Source organism: Magnolia sinica, chromosome 13 (genome assembly GCF_029962835.1).
Source record: "Magnolia sinica isolate HGM2019 chromosome 13, MsV1, whole genome shotgun sequence".
In the NCBI taxonomy this organism is placed as follows: Eukaryota; Viridiplantae; Streptophyta; class Magnoliopsida; order Magnoliales; family Magnoliaceae; genus Magnolia; species Magnolia sinica.
Window position 1 is genome coordinate 29,731,239 of NC_080585.1, and position 14,583 is coordinate 29,745,821.

Here is a 14,583-nt window from a genome sequence, read left to right on the forward strand (position 1 = left end):
TTTTGGGACCCTTGCTATGACAACTGGTCGCCTTAGCTTGGTCCAGGAGACGGATTTATCGCAAGAAAATTGGGACCCTACGTTGAATTCACATCTAAAGAGGAATACTTGTCATACAAATACAGAGTTGAATCCTCCATTTCCTAAGATATCTCCACCAAAAGAAAAGGAAAAGGAAAAAGAACTCGAGTTCTTTGCATTTGATACTAGAGATTCTTCAGAGGCGATAAGCTACAACAGTGATAAGGAAAGATTCTTTAGAGGCGATAAGCTACAACAGTGATAAGGAAAGATCAGAAGTAGAGTCTAGTGGAGAAGATCCTGACCAAGAAGACCCCATCTTCGCCTAATCTCAAGACCTTGTCGAAACAAGAACTGAGCAGGTCTCCTACTCTTGATTGCTCGATCCACCAGTCTCCCCTGTCCTACCTGATAGAGCTGTTCCATATTCTGGCTTCTTCGCCAATCTCAAATTCTATTCTCTCTCGATATTGTGCTAGTTGAACCCCAACACCCCCCCCCCCCCCCCCCCCATTCGATCTCCTGGAGTGGTCCATCCTTTGGCAATAATCTCAGTCATTGATGATTTCAATCCTTTAGCCAGAAAAGACAACGAGTTAACTGCGGACCTGCGGTTAATTTGGAGGATGCGCTGGAAGTCTCCCCTTTCAGGGCCTCTTTTGCCTTGGACAATTCCATGGTCTCTCAGGGGAATGCCACTCAGGAAGCGATTAATAAGAAAAGATGGGTCAGGGAAGCAGTAGGTCACGTTGGGAGATTGCTCGGAGTTGTGAGCCGATTGTCCTGCAAGAGATTAAGCTCCAATCAATCGACAAAGGTATTGTGAACTCCCTTTGGAGAAAAAAAAGGTAAGGAATGGCTGGCCCTCAATTCGATTGGTGCGGTAGGAGGAATATTGATGATTTGGGATTCCTCTAGCCAATCCTTGGTGGATAGTTGGATGGGTTAGTTCCCCATTAATGTGGTTTTCTGCGAAAAGTCCTTGGGATATAGATGGATATTCTTTGGGGTTTATGGCCCATCCAGACCGTCCCTTTGTCTTTGCTTTTGGGCTAAGCTAACGTCTATGATTGAGCAATGGAATCTTCCTGGTTAGTGGGCGGAGATTTTAATGCGGTTTGTTTCTCCTATGAAAGACTTAATGGGTCCCAGGTGTCCCCTTTAATGAGGAGATTCTCAGAATGGGTGATTTGTCGATATTCAGATGGGGAGTGTAAAATACACCTGGTCTAATGGCAAATCTCCCCTTATGATGTCCCTTTTTGATAGATTCCTGGTCTCCCTAGACTGGATCCACTGTTTCTTGTTTGCTCACCAAAGAGGGCTTCCAAGACTTGTTTCCGATCACTGCTGATTTTATTGGAAACAAAAGAGTTTAATTGGGGTCCAAGGCCATTTAGATTTGAAATGGCATGGTTGGAATTTGAAGGTTTTAAGGACTCGGTGGCTGATTGGTGGGTCTCTTTTTTGATTGAAGGATGCCTAGGATTCATCCTCTTCAAAAAATTGAAAATGCTGAAAATAAAGCTAAATTTTTGGCTCAAAGATTTTTGGTCTTAGAGAAGTTGAGATGTCCTCTCTATTGGCTGCCACTCAAGACTTAGATGTTAAGGAGGAAGCTAGTTCTCTCTCCGAGGAAGATATGGGAGGAAGTTGGTTTTCTCTTCGAGGAAGATATGGCATCTAGAACTCAGGTTTCCTCTAAGTATTGTGCTAGACTGAAAGGGGAAGAGATTAAATGTCACCAGCGATCTAGGGCTATATGGCTGAAAGAGGGAGATCACAATACCAAGTTTATCCATAACATTGCCAACGCTAGGTCGAGGGTAAATGCAATCTCTTCTCTCAATATTGATGAAGTCTTGGTTTCGGATAAGAATTCCATTTGCCAAGCTGCGGTGGATTTCTATTTTGAGGATGTGGCTCATCCCTGTCTCGATGATCTTCCCTTCCAAGCTATCACGGAAGAGTATGTGTTGAATTTAGAAAAACCAGTCCAAATAGAAGAGGTTAAAGAAGCTGTTTGGGTGTAGGGAGGGAAAGAGCTCCTGGTCCAGATGGGTTCCCCATAGCTTTTTCCAATCTTTATGGGAATCTAGATTGGGAAGCCCATTCCTAGCCCTAATCCCCAAGCTCGAAAGAGCTCAAAAGCTGAAGGACTTTCACCCTATCAGCCCGTTGGGTAGTCCTTAGAAAATCTCATCTAAAGTGTTAAGTCAAAGGATTAGGTTGGTAATCCCGAAGGTCATTTCCCCTTTCAATTTGCTTTCATGCATAACAGACAAATTCTTGATTGTGTTCTATTAGTTAATGAATGTTTGGATTCTTGTTCTTGTGCGAAGAAGCATGGGATTCTATTCAAGCTGGATCTTGAAAAAGCATACGATCATGTCGACCGGATTGATGCAGGACAATTAACCACTTGCTCTAAAAGCTCGAACTGTTAGAGTATGGCGAATAAATCCCTTTATCTCATAGCCCAGGCCCCACATCTCATGGGTTAGGACCTCGGCCTAATCCCCTTCGTGGGCCCCAAATCACATAGGCCGCCCACCCTGAGTGTGTGCCCGCATCCCACGGGCTACCCCACTCAAGCCCAGTGTGAAATGCGCATCAATCACCCCTGGTAAGGAGTCTCGAACACGAGACCTCCCCCGTGGGCCCCAAATCGCAAGGGTCACCCACCCCGAGTGTCCCTGCATCCAACAGGTGACCCCACTCGAGCCCAGTGTGAAAATGCCCCTGCATTAATCACCCCCGGTGAGGAGTCTCGAACACGAGACCTCCCACTCTGATACCAATTTGATGCAGGACAATTAACCACTTGCTCTAAAAGCTCGAACTGTTAGAGTATGACGAATTAATCCCTTTATCTCATAGCCCAAGACCCACATCTCATGGGTTAGGACCTTGGCTGAACCCCTTTCGTGGGCCCCAAATCACATGGGCTGCCCACCCCGAGTGTGTCCCGCATCCCACGGGCTACCCCACTCAAGCTCGGTGTGAAATGTGCATTAATCACCCCTTGTAAGGAGTCTCGAACACGAGACCTCCCCCGTGGGCCTCAAATCGCATGGGTCACCCACCCCAAGTGTGCCCCTGCATCCAACAGGCGACCCCACTCGAGCCCAGTGTGAAAATGCCCCTGCATTATGGGTGTTCCTTGATTATATGCCTGAGAGGATGGGTTTTGGTTTTGAATGGAGGGCATGGATGAGAATTTTCCAAACCCTATTAGCCACCTGCAATTTATGGATGATACGCTTTTTTTTTTTTTTTTGTGAGGCTGATGAGAATATGGTCTCCTTTTTTAGTATCACAATATGTTGGTTCGAGGTAATTTCAGCCATGAAAGTCAGTCTTCTGAAGAGTGAAATTTTTTGGGGTTAATTTGGCCCCTCAAGTATGTTCTTCCCTTGCTGATTCTTTTGGTTGTCAGGTGGGGTCTCTTCCCACCCACTATCTAGGTTTGCCTTTGTGTGTTGGCAAGCCTCCCCTGGTTTTATGGGATCAATTTGTTGAGAGAATGATGCAGGACAATTAACCACTTGCTCTAAAAGCTCGAACTATTAGAGTACGGCGAATTAATCCCTTTATCTCATAGCCCAGGCCCCATATCTCATGAGTTTTTAGGACCTCGGCCGAACCCCCTTCGTGGGCCCCAAATCATATGGGCCGCCCACCCCGAGTGTGTCCCCGCATCCCACGGGCCACCCCACTCGAGCCCGGTGTGAATGCGCATTAATCACCCCTGGTGAGGAGTCTCGAACACGAGGCATCCTCCATGGGCCGCATCCACCCCGAGTGTGCCCCTGCATCCCACAAGCGACCCCACTCGAGCCCAGTGTGAAAATGCCCCTGCATTAATCACCCCCGGTGAGGAGTCTCGAACCCGAGACTTCCTGCTCTGATACCAATTTGATGCAGGACAATTAACTACTTGCTCTAAAAGCTCGAACTGTTAGAGTACGGCGATTTAATCCCTTTATCTCATAGCCCAGGCCCCATATCTCATGAGTTTTTAGGACCTCGGCCGAACCCTCTTTGTGGGCCCCAAATCATATGGGCCGCCCACCCCGAGTGTGTCCCCGCATCCCACGGGCCACCCCACTCGAGCCCGGTGTGAATGCGCATTAATCACCCCTGGTGAGGAATCTCGAACACGAGACCTCCTCCGTGGGCCGCACCCACCCCGAGTGTGCCCCTGCATCCCACAAGCGACCCCACTCGAGCCCAGTGTGAAAATGCCCCTGCATTAGAGAATGGAGAGGAAGCTCTTTAACTGGAAACAAAATTTGCTATCCCTGGAAGGAAGATTAAATTTGATAAAGGCCTCTCTCTTTAATCTCCTAATCTATTTCTCGTCCCTATTTTAGTGCCCTAAGTCTATGATTTGTAGGATTGACAAGCTTCATAGGAATTTTCTATGGCAAGCAGGTTTTGTCGCTAGGAAATTTTCTCTTCTTAATTAGAAGGAAGTTTGAACTCCCTATAGTGACCGCGGGGGGGAATGGTGGATAAAATTATCGGGCATCCTACATTTGGAAAGGAATAACAAAGGTGGCCACGTTAGTCTTTGATAGGGTTTCCTTCTTGTAGGGAAATGGTTTGAGAACTAGATTTTGGCTAGACAGGTGGTGTGGTTACCTCACTTTGGTTGAATCTTTTCCAGTTATGTTCGCCATTGTTCCTGAATTGAATATCTTGGTGGGCGATTACCTCTCTAAGGGTTTTTTTTTTTTTTTTTTTGGGGGGGGGGGGGGCTAGTGTGGCTTCCCCCCTTCTGTAAAAATCTTTCTAATTTGGAATTTAGGAATTCATAGGCCTTCTTTCCAATTGCAATTTTTCTCTCCATCCTTAAACTTGGAAGACACTCTTTGCTGGCCGCTAGCAAATTCAGGATCCTTTACGGTTAGATCTCTTTACAAATCGCTCTTTGCGCCGGTGACTTCCTCTGCTTGCCGTTACTCGGGTTCCCTATCGTTTTATCGGGTGTCTCTTAAGGTAGCGGCATTCAGGTGGCTGGTGAGCCGAAATAGAGTGCTAACAATCGATAACTTGGAAAAAAAGGTCCAACCAGTGTTTGAAATATCAGTATCGCGTTACGTATCACATTCTTCGGATACGGATACGTATCGGTTATCGCATGGGATATATCGGTTGTATCATGTAATGTATCGTTGTTGTTGGAAACATGGGGAAACTGGTTGAATTTTTCGATGAAACTTCGGTGATTGTTAAAAAAGACATCAATACACACTTATAAATCAAAACATTACAAAAAGCAAGTACACATAATATGTTTTCTTTGTATGAGGTCGTATTCTATGCGTTGTCTATCTGAATTGATGCAAGTATATTCAATGTCTATTCATATAATTTATAAATGTAAGAAGACGTGTGGAAACACAAGCAATACATTCAAAAGCAAAAGAAGAATCACTAGATTAGGTTACATACATGTTTGATGTGATGTTTGAACATAAATATTGCAAACGATTTGCGAGAAATTAGGAAATTTTGATTTCTTTTCAATTTTTCGCAACTCGGCCCATCTCCTCCAAATCTCGAAATCGAAGCTCCCAATCCATGTTTTTTCATGCAGAACATGAAAAATCATGAATTTGTAACCATTCGACACTAATTTAACATGATTTACAGAAGATAAGAGCATCGAAATTCGAAAATGCTCACTAGATCGAAGAAGCGGGATATATCGCACTACTTGTGCGTTTCGTATCGCACTGGTGGGATACAAGATATATTGTAAGATATATCTGCTGACATCGTCGATATTTAAAACAGTGGGTCCAACTCTCTCGAATGTGTCTTCTTTGCCTTAAGGCGGAGGAATCAGTGGATCATCTTTTAATCCATTGCAACTTCTCTTAATATATTTGGAGTTTTTTATCGCTTAGCTGGGTTGTCTTGGGTAATGCCCGAGTCAGTGGATCAACTCTTTTACTTGTGACTCGTTAACTCAAGAGGAGCTCTTGGAAAAAGAAAATGGCGTATCATCCTAATGGCCTATTTGTGGGCTCCATGGGCTGAAAGGAATAATCATTGTTTTCGAAACCAGAGTTCTACTTTGGCATGGGTTTTCTTGAGTGTTAGTTTTGTTTAGGGACTGGGCTCCATAATCGTTTGTAGTTGGTCAGCCAGTTGAGGGTCTGGCCTTTTTGTATTTCATATTTTCTTCTTTTGTTGCTTTTCCTTTTCTTTTCATGTTTATTGATTTCTTGTAGTTTTTTTCCTTTGTTTAATAAATTTCTCATCTTTAAAAAAAAAAGTGTATGTATGAATGTATTTATGCATAAAGATCAGATTTTTTTTTTGAGAGATAACATGAAATTTTATTAACAAAACCACAGCAAGGCGGGAAAAGAATACAACCCAAAACTAAACAAAAAAGGTGGATAGATCCACACACTTTGCTGCTTCAACATAAGCAGCCCATTCCACCACCATACATTTGACTCTACAAATGATCTCTTTCATAGAGGAAGCCTTGTTTTCGAGAGTACAACCATTCCGCTCCTTCCAAATAAGCCAAATGATTCCCAAAGCCACCAGCCTCCAAATCGCATTAAGAGCCTTTCCCAAACTATTTCCATGCTAGGCCCAACGAAGATCTGCAGTTGATTTCGGCATAGCCCAAGAAACCCTAAAGAAAAGTAAAAAGTGATCCCAAACCAAGGAAACGAAAGGGCAATGGATGAATAGGTGATTTATCGACTTCGCATCTTTCACACACATCAAGCATATGTTCAGAAGAATAAGAGATCTCTTTTACAAGTTGTCAATGGTTAGGACTTTTTGCTACCCACGAGCCAAACGAAAGCCACTATGGACAAGTGATGTAATGAAATCAAATTGTTTTTTTTTTTTTTTTCCGGTAATGAATTACAAAATCAGGTTTGAGGGTGCTTATTTGTATTTGGTACAGTTAAGATATCTAATATCTCTATACAACTCTTGGTCATGGTATCATACTGCCTTAACGGAAATACAAGCTATGGGTCAAGAATATTTCTGAATGGTAGCTCTCTGTGTTTATGAGCATTGTTTGGAGTATACCGATATTATCCCTATCTCCACCTTGGCGATACCGATAACACTGGTAGCAATACTGATAGCAATGGTAGTCTCCGAAGTTCCAGGTATTGGCCATGTATCGCTAAGTACCACCAATGTATCACCAATATTTTCGACTGTGTAAATTCCAAGTGTTGCTTGTATCACCTTTGTATTGGTGATATTTCGATAATATCACCAATGTATTGATAATTACGAGTAATGTGCAATTCTTGGTACAGTCAAGATAAGGGCCTGTTTGGATTCGCGTATAAGGGTGTATTTACATTATACAATGTTTGAATAGGACCTGGTGTCCGATCTTATGCATGCGCTCGAATACAACATTATCTCAAAATTTTCAAAAGGCGGTAGAGTAATTTCAGAAGGCACTGCATCGTGCAGTGCAGTGTAGCCATTGCACTGTATTTTCGCCACACATCGTCCGGTTGTATTTTCTGTTGCTCTCTCTCTCTCTCTCTTCTTCTATTGATACGGAGTTGCATGTTTCTTTCCCTTCCTTTTCTATCAAGCTTTTATAGATCTTTTAGCCTGGCGGAATGAGCAATCCTGGTCGAAGTTGTCTACATCTTCCGCACTTGCTTTCGCACCGAAACCTCATTGTTGGCCTGCATGGGTGTTTGTTTTGTGATGTAACTCAACAACCTATCTTGTTTAGGGGCTAGGGAAGGTTCCTGAGTCGAAGGGGCCATCAGATGGACGACTATGATCGCCCTCTGTTTGCAATGGTAGGGTTGACATCCAAAGATCAGCATGCTCTGTTGATGGCCGATCCATCTCTTGCCGTTCTTTGTTCGAACCACACCTCTTGGACGGCTTGGATTGACCTACTGATGGTTTTTGGGCCATCTGATTGACGGTCCAGATCAGTTTCGTCGGAAGGCTTTCGGAAGTCTTCTTTTCACGCGGCGGAAAGGTTGGAGAAGAAGACGGAGAGTTGGATAAAAATCAGCAGTCCACATCTTTCCCTTTCTTTCGGGCTTCTTGGGAAGGATCGGAATCCCCTTCCTTATATTTTGGACGGCTCAGATTGGAGCCAGGTAATCAGATCTGGTCGTCCTAAGCAAGGAGTTTTGAACGCGTCCGGTTTTCATGCGGTTTGCCTTTGAAGCTGACTTCGAGATTCACTTGCCTTTTCTGAGCGCAGTGCAGGAAGTTCCTGCGCTGGTAACCTAGGTGGGGCCCACTTTCTTGTTTGTGAATGATCCTCCTCGTCCATCAGTTCTGTGAGTTCATTTTAGGACATGTTGCCATTTTAGATGCCATCCATACCGTTAATAACGTCAATCCTATTGGGATACAATGGATGGATGGGTATGATTATTCAATCATGAACATGATGGACGGGTAGGATTAATCACAAACATGACAGTGGGCACCACTTGGGATACAATGCATGAGAACTTAAAAATAGCCACCGTTGTACAACTGCTATTGTATATTATACGTATATACAATACGCATTCCTAATACGTCGTATCCAAACATTGATCTGAGGAAGATTTTGTATACTTGTCTGAACAATACCTCCTATCCAAACATTGATTAATGGCATGTTGATTTGGATGTATTCTGAAATTGATCGAACGTATACATGAACAGTAGCCGGATACAATACAATACACCCTTATACGCGAATCCAAACAGGCCCTAAATAATATCTCTATACAACTCTTGGTCATGGTGTCATACTGCTTTAATGGAAATATAATGTATGGGTCAAGAATTTTTCTGAATGACAGCTCTCTATGTTTACGAGTAATTGTGCAATTCTTACAGCTCTTCTGCTAAAGCTTGAGACGAGGATTGCTGAAGTGCCTGTTGAATCCAAAGAGTTGGGTTTTACTCGACCGGGACCTTATATATATGAATTATTTGCTGATCTAAATATCACATATGTGACAGCAACTATGCTTATGGATACAATTGACCAGGCTGCATTGCTTCTTGAGGATGGTAAGTTCAGAGTCCGCAGTTCTTATCCTTGGCATCCTTGTTAATCCCGTACTGTTTGGGGTTATTTTTATCCCACTTATACCTTTAACATGCTAATCGACATGCAAATTAGTAAAATCAGGCCAACTTTATAAAAAATGTTGGCTTTTTTTTTTTTTCCTTTTCTTTTATATGTAAATTTAAGACCTGTGATATTCCTTGTCTCAAAACATAGTGTACCAGTGAATAGATGTTTTTTGTTCTTTCAGCTGCGGATGCAAGCCAGCACAAGACAAAAGGCACCGTATGCAGGCTGGAAAGCATAAGGAGTGTTCTAAATATTATCTTTAGACATGAGGATAAGTCTCATTCAAATTTCTACCGTGTAAGTTGCACTGATATGCCTTTCAACTCACGTAAGTTGATTGTATGATTGTTATACGACTTTGTTGCAAATCTGGCTTTCCTCTTTACTTTATGATGGGTGTTGTCACATAGTGTGGTGCAAGCTTGGGCCTATGTTACTAATTTCAATATTTTTGGATGTTTAAAGGTTCATGTGCAAGAATCTCAGGCAAATTCCACCGATGTTTTTAAAGGTATTGGGAAGCCATTATATGTTTTTTTACTGGTTGTGCAGTGGCGCTTTTGTTAGCTGCTATTTTTGCTTGGCATGTATTTTATATTCTCTACCGACCCTAAGTTGTTGGGGTAAGGGTTAGATGATGACGATGTATTTTATATTATCTATTGTTTATCACGTCTCTTCTCCAAGCATTCCTACTTCAGTTTTAAAAAAAAGAAAATAAAAGGTGAATGAACAGAAAAGAGACAGCATGCTCTTTCTTGTTTTCTAATGTGTTTCCTTGGCATTTTAGTTGTTGGTTCTGATTGAGAATCAGCACAACCAATGCGTGGAATTTTAGAAACATGTTATTGTTGTGCTGCTTTGCGCTAATAATAGCTGCTTATGATAACCATTACTTGAAAGAAACTTTAGAGAACTCAAAATAGAATTACCTAATTATCAAAATCAGCATCATCATCTAAGCCTTATCCCAACTAGTATGGATCACCTACATGAATCCTGTTTTGCCATTTCACTCTTATCATGGAAATAAATAATTACAAAAATCATGTTTTGCCACAGGAGTGTTTTATGATTGGGAAGTTAGTTTTATTATATAGATCATTGCAAATATGGGTCTAAGCCTCTAAGGGGAGTGAGGTATTTAAGATGATATTTTGACAATAGTTATCAAAATATCATCTCAAATTCCTCAATACCCTTTGACCCATATTTGTAATGACCTAAACAATAAAACTTACAACTTAGCAAGTAGCTTTGACTTCAAAATAGAAACTTCCTGAACTAATCTTGGAGCTCCTAGCACAGGAAACTTCTTGAACTCAAGCCAAAACCCAATGTGGAAACCTTCCGAAACCATATGATTAACCCAATTGGGCTCTTGACAGACCTTATATGATGGCATCGCCATATCCTGAATTTTCGTCATAATCCTGTAACATGTTGATAATTTGGTCATAACTTCTTGAATCCTTATTTCAATCACATGCTCTTGGGCCCATTGGAAATTTAACTTGATAGGCTAGACAAATGTTACCAATTTTGGGTTGTTTGACATATTCTTCGGAGTGTTCTTGATATTATCGATAATATCCCCGATATTATTCGTATCTCCGGCTAGGCGATACCGATAACATTGGCAGTATCAGAAATTCTAGGTATCAACTATATATTGCTAAGTATCGCCAATGTATTGATATCGCCAAAATTTTCAATTGTGCAAACTCCAAGTGTCGCTTGTATCGCCAATATTTTCTATTGTCTGAATCTAGGTGTCGTTCGTATCACCAATATGTTGATATCGCCAGAAATCTAATTTTTTTTTTCCATTTCAAACTTTTTTAATGGGTGCATGGTTGTATGATGAAATTCATGTTCGTATGTGTGTAGGTGTATGCATGCATGGATGGATGGATGTATGTATATATGCACAGATGGATGTATGTATGTATATATGCATGGATGGATAGTTGGATATGTGTGTGTGGTTCCTCATGTTTCCTCAATGTTTTCGAGTCAACAATACATGTTTTTAGGCCCCATCAAAGGGAAACTTATTATTTGATTCCTACATATGCAAATATGCTCCTTTTTTGCTATTATTTGATTCTTAAATTTGCAAATATGTGTATTTTTGCTTCTCCTGAAGTATCGTTGAAAAATTCCACTATTTTCCCCATGTTTCTCTAATGTTTTCCTGAGTCAATGTTACATGCTTTTAGACCCCCATTAAAGAGAAAATTATTATATATGTGTCTTTTTTGCAATTATTTGATTCCTAAATATGCAAATGTGTATTTTAGCATCTCCTGAAGTTTCATTGAGAAATTCCACCATTTCTTCGTGTTTCCCCAATGTTTCCCTTAGTCAGCGATGCATTTTCGGGTATCAACGATAATATTGGCGATATCGATACATGTTTTTGTATCCTCAGCCAGAGATACATGTAAGTGTAACGATACCAATACTATGAATGCTTTGAATATTGCTTGACTTGAGCCATAGCCTTGGGTGACAAAAATTAGGATTTCATTTTGATAATTGTGCATAACATGCATGCCTTCTGAGGTGCATGTCCACACAACCACAAAACTGTGCAAAGTAATGAAACCATCATCTTCCGTTCCCTCTTTAAACCCTTGACATGAATTTGTGGGATCCCCAAGTCCAGCCCACATCAACAGCTAACTTATTATACAGCCATTAACATCAGAACCATGCAAAGTGCCTTCTAAATCCTCCAAAAACACGTTGCTTTATTATTAGATGTTATTAGTTAATTACTTAAGATCCTTCCAACTGCATGCATTCTCATGCTGCCATAGTCAGCACAGTTCTGCTATTTCTAGTTCTTAAGATGAGCCTTCATAACAAGGTGAATGGAAGGCAACAAAATTTTCACCTTCCGTTTCCTCTCGACGTTGCATTGATAATTGGGTCAAAGTTAGCTTTACAAACTGCTCTCTTAAATAGCTTCTCTAGGGTCATGGAACTAGAAATAAAGTTAGTTTGTACGATAGTTGTATTGTTTTGTAATGGTGTAAAGATGCTGCAGTTTTCCCGGAGAGTATGCCTTGTAGCATGCTAGTGGCATATTAAGCAGTGGAGCTGCCACACACATTCCTGCAATCCATGCTTTGAAGCGGCTATCACATTTTTAATTTTAGATTATAGCATAGAAGGTCCATTCATGTCTTTGTGCTAATGCCTTTTAAACCTGGATTGGATGACAACCCTTTAGTGGGCGGTTTGGTCCAAATTAGTCCAACTTGTGTGTTGGCTTTGTAAAATAAATAAAATAAATGTTTGTTAGTTGATCCAGATGGTTAGACTGGACCAACTGCCTGACCAGGATGGTTGTAATAGTTGACCCAGACAGTTCAAATGGTATTTTCCTAAGATGGGCTTTTAGTGACTAGACCCATTTTGATGAGCGTGATTTGATCTGGGTTTTAAAGCACTGCTTTATACACATGACCATGCTGAACATGTTCCTTTCACTAATGGAGCTGTTTCATATAAGAACATTGAGCAGTTAAGTTTTTGACATACAGCAAAATGAGGATATGGTTTAATTTATGGTTCATCTTTGTTGCTTTTTTAACTTTGATTTTGTAGCCAAGGGGTCTAGAATCCTCAGCTGGTGGTGTTTCAACCCTGGAATTGCTATGCAAGAATTTGCAAAAATGGGTATCCGATCCATCATTGTGACATCTGGCACATTATCCCCCCTTGACTCATTTGCGCAGGAACTGAAATTGTAAGCCGACTTTATCCTCAGAACAATTGGGGTTACTTAAAGTACTTCTCTTATAACAACTTCCATAATTTCTTATGAAGAATGCCTTGTCTGTCACCTCAGAGAATTTCCTATTCGGCTGGAGAACCCTCATGTTATTTCTTCCAATCAAGTCTGGGTTGGTGTTGTACCTACTGGTCCATCCGGTCGCTCTTTGAATTCGTCTTACCGAAATCGTGATTCTTTAGAATATAAGCAAGAGCTTGGTAATGCTATAGGTATGCGTAAGAGAGCAAAAACTTAAAAAAATTGAAGAACATGTTTTCTGCAGAGATTTCTTGGAGGTGTAAGATTCTCTTTATTTGCCATGTTGCAGTAAATTTTGCTCGAATTGTACCTGATGGCTTACTTATTTTCTTTCCATCCTACTACCTTCTAGACCAGTGCATTGAGTGCTGGAAGACCATGGTAAGCTGAAACTTAAGGTGGGAAAAGATTCATATTTCTGTTTTGAATTAGTTCTGAACAAATTATATGCCACTCTTTTTCAGAATCATGTGAGCTCAACAAATTTGAACACCATCTGGGAAAGGATCTGCAAACACAAGCAACCTGTCATAGAACCCAAACAATCTGCACTTTTCTCATACTCTATTGAGGTACATGAATTCAATTAGTGCACTTCTCTTCACATCATTCTTCTATCCCTCTCTTATTCAATCAATGTTGTTCTGTCTTTTCCTTTTATGAGTAGCTGTTGTTTTTCCTTGGTGTTCCGGCTAATGCAGTTCTTCTGCAGGACTTCAAGACCAAATTGAAAGACACTTCTACTTCTGGTGCAATTTTTTTTGCTGTCTTTCGTGGGAAGGTATATTTTTGTTTTTGAAATTTTAGCATCCCTGTCTTACTTTCCTAGTAATAGAAGAGAGTTATATTTGTGTTGACCCAACTGTGATCAATTGCCTTAAAGAGGTTGGGGCAACCTTGATTCATAAGCTTCTGAAACCAAACATAGCCTTTTGGAGGGGTCTATTTTGTGTAACTAACGAATGAGAATCGTCAACTGCATGTAGTTGTGTCAAACCCTATGACCAAATCATATGCCAAACACACCCTATCCAAGAATAGAGTTTCTTCCACTTGAAAAGAAAGTAAAAAATGCAATAACCAGTGAATAATCAAAGCTCTCACCAGTTTTGATGGCTTAGATCGTATGCCCCACTTGTGAAAAACATGCAATTGCACAAACCATGGAGGAATAAAAAGTGTCCCAAAAGTTGTTGGACATTTTGTGCTTATTGAGTTTTTATATGAAGGGAAACAAAAGGAAAGTCCTTGCACTAATTTGGGCTTTGCATCAAACATAAACTATGGGTTGGATGTTATAATCTCAGCTGTATAATTTTGTTTTAAAGGAAAAAGACCAAAGTGCCCCCATATACTTAAGTGAGACACAACAAGTAAAGCAAAATAAACTAAATTTGTTTAAAAAAACTAAAATTCGTAACTTAAGAGAAATGCTACAAAAAGACCCTTTTATGGACCCAAAAGTGTACCACAGCCACGGGTGCCACAATGCACGTCCATTGATGGATCTAAGGATTTGGCCCATTATGGAAGATATTTGGGCCCCTTTCCACACTGCAATCTATCCCAAAACTCCTAGGCAAGTACATCAGCTTGATCCATCAACATTAGGTAGTTC

The 14,583-nt window shown here is 40.9% G+C and overlaps 1 protein-coding gene across 9 annotated transcripts in view; it reads left to right on the forward strand.

Moving 5' to 3' along the window:
- LOC131223415 (regulator of telomere elongation helicase 1 homolog) overlaps nt 1-14,583 on the forward strand; it is an 89,340-nt gene that overhangs the window by 25,480 nt on the left and 49,277 nt on the right. For all 9 annotated transcript variants that reach the window (XR_009160444.1, XM_058218823.1, XM_058218826.1 and 6 more), the window contains 8 exons: nt 8,896-9,072; nt 9,321-9,436; nt 9,605-9,650; nt 12,758-12,899; nt 13,002-13,156; nt 13,255-13,346; nt 13,430-13,537; nt 13,678-13,746. Coding sequence is in view for 8 of the 9 variants with exons in the window: in XM_058218823.1 (XP_058074806.1) it covers nt 8,896-9,072; nt 9,321-9,436; nt 9,605-9,650; nt 12,758-12,899; nt 13,002-13,156; nt 13,255-13,346; nt 13,430-13,537; nt 13,678-13,746 (905 nt within the window). In the remaining variant the exon portion in view is untranslated. The remainder of the gene's footprint in view (nt 1-8,895; nt 9,073-9,320; nt 9,437-9,604; nt 9,651-12,757; nt 12,900-13,001; nt 13,157-13,254; nt 13,347-13,429; nt 13,538-13,677; nt 13,747-14,583) is intronic.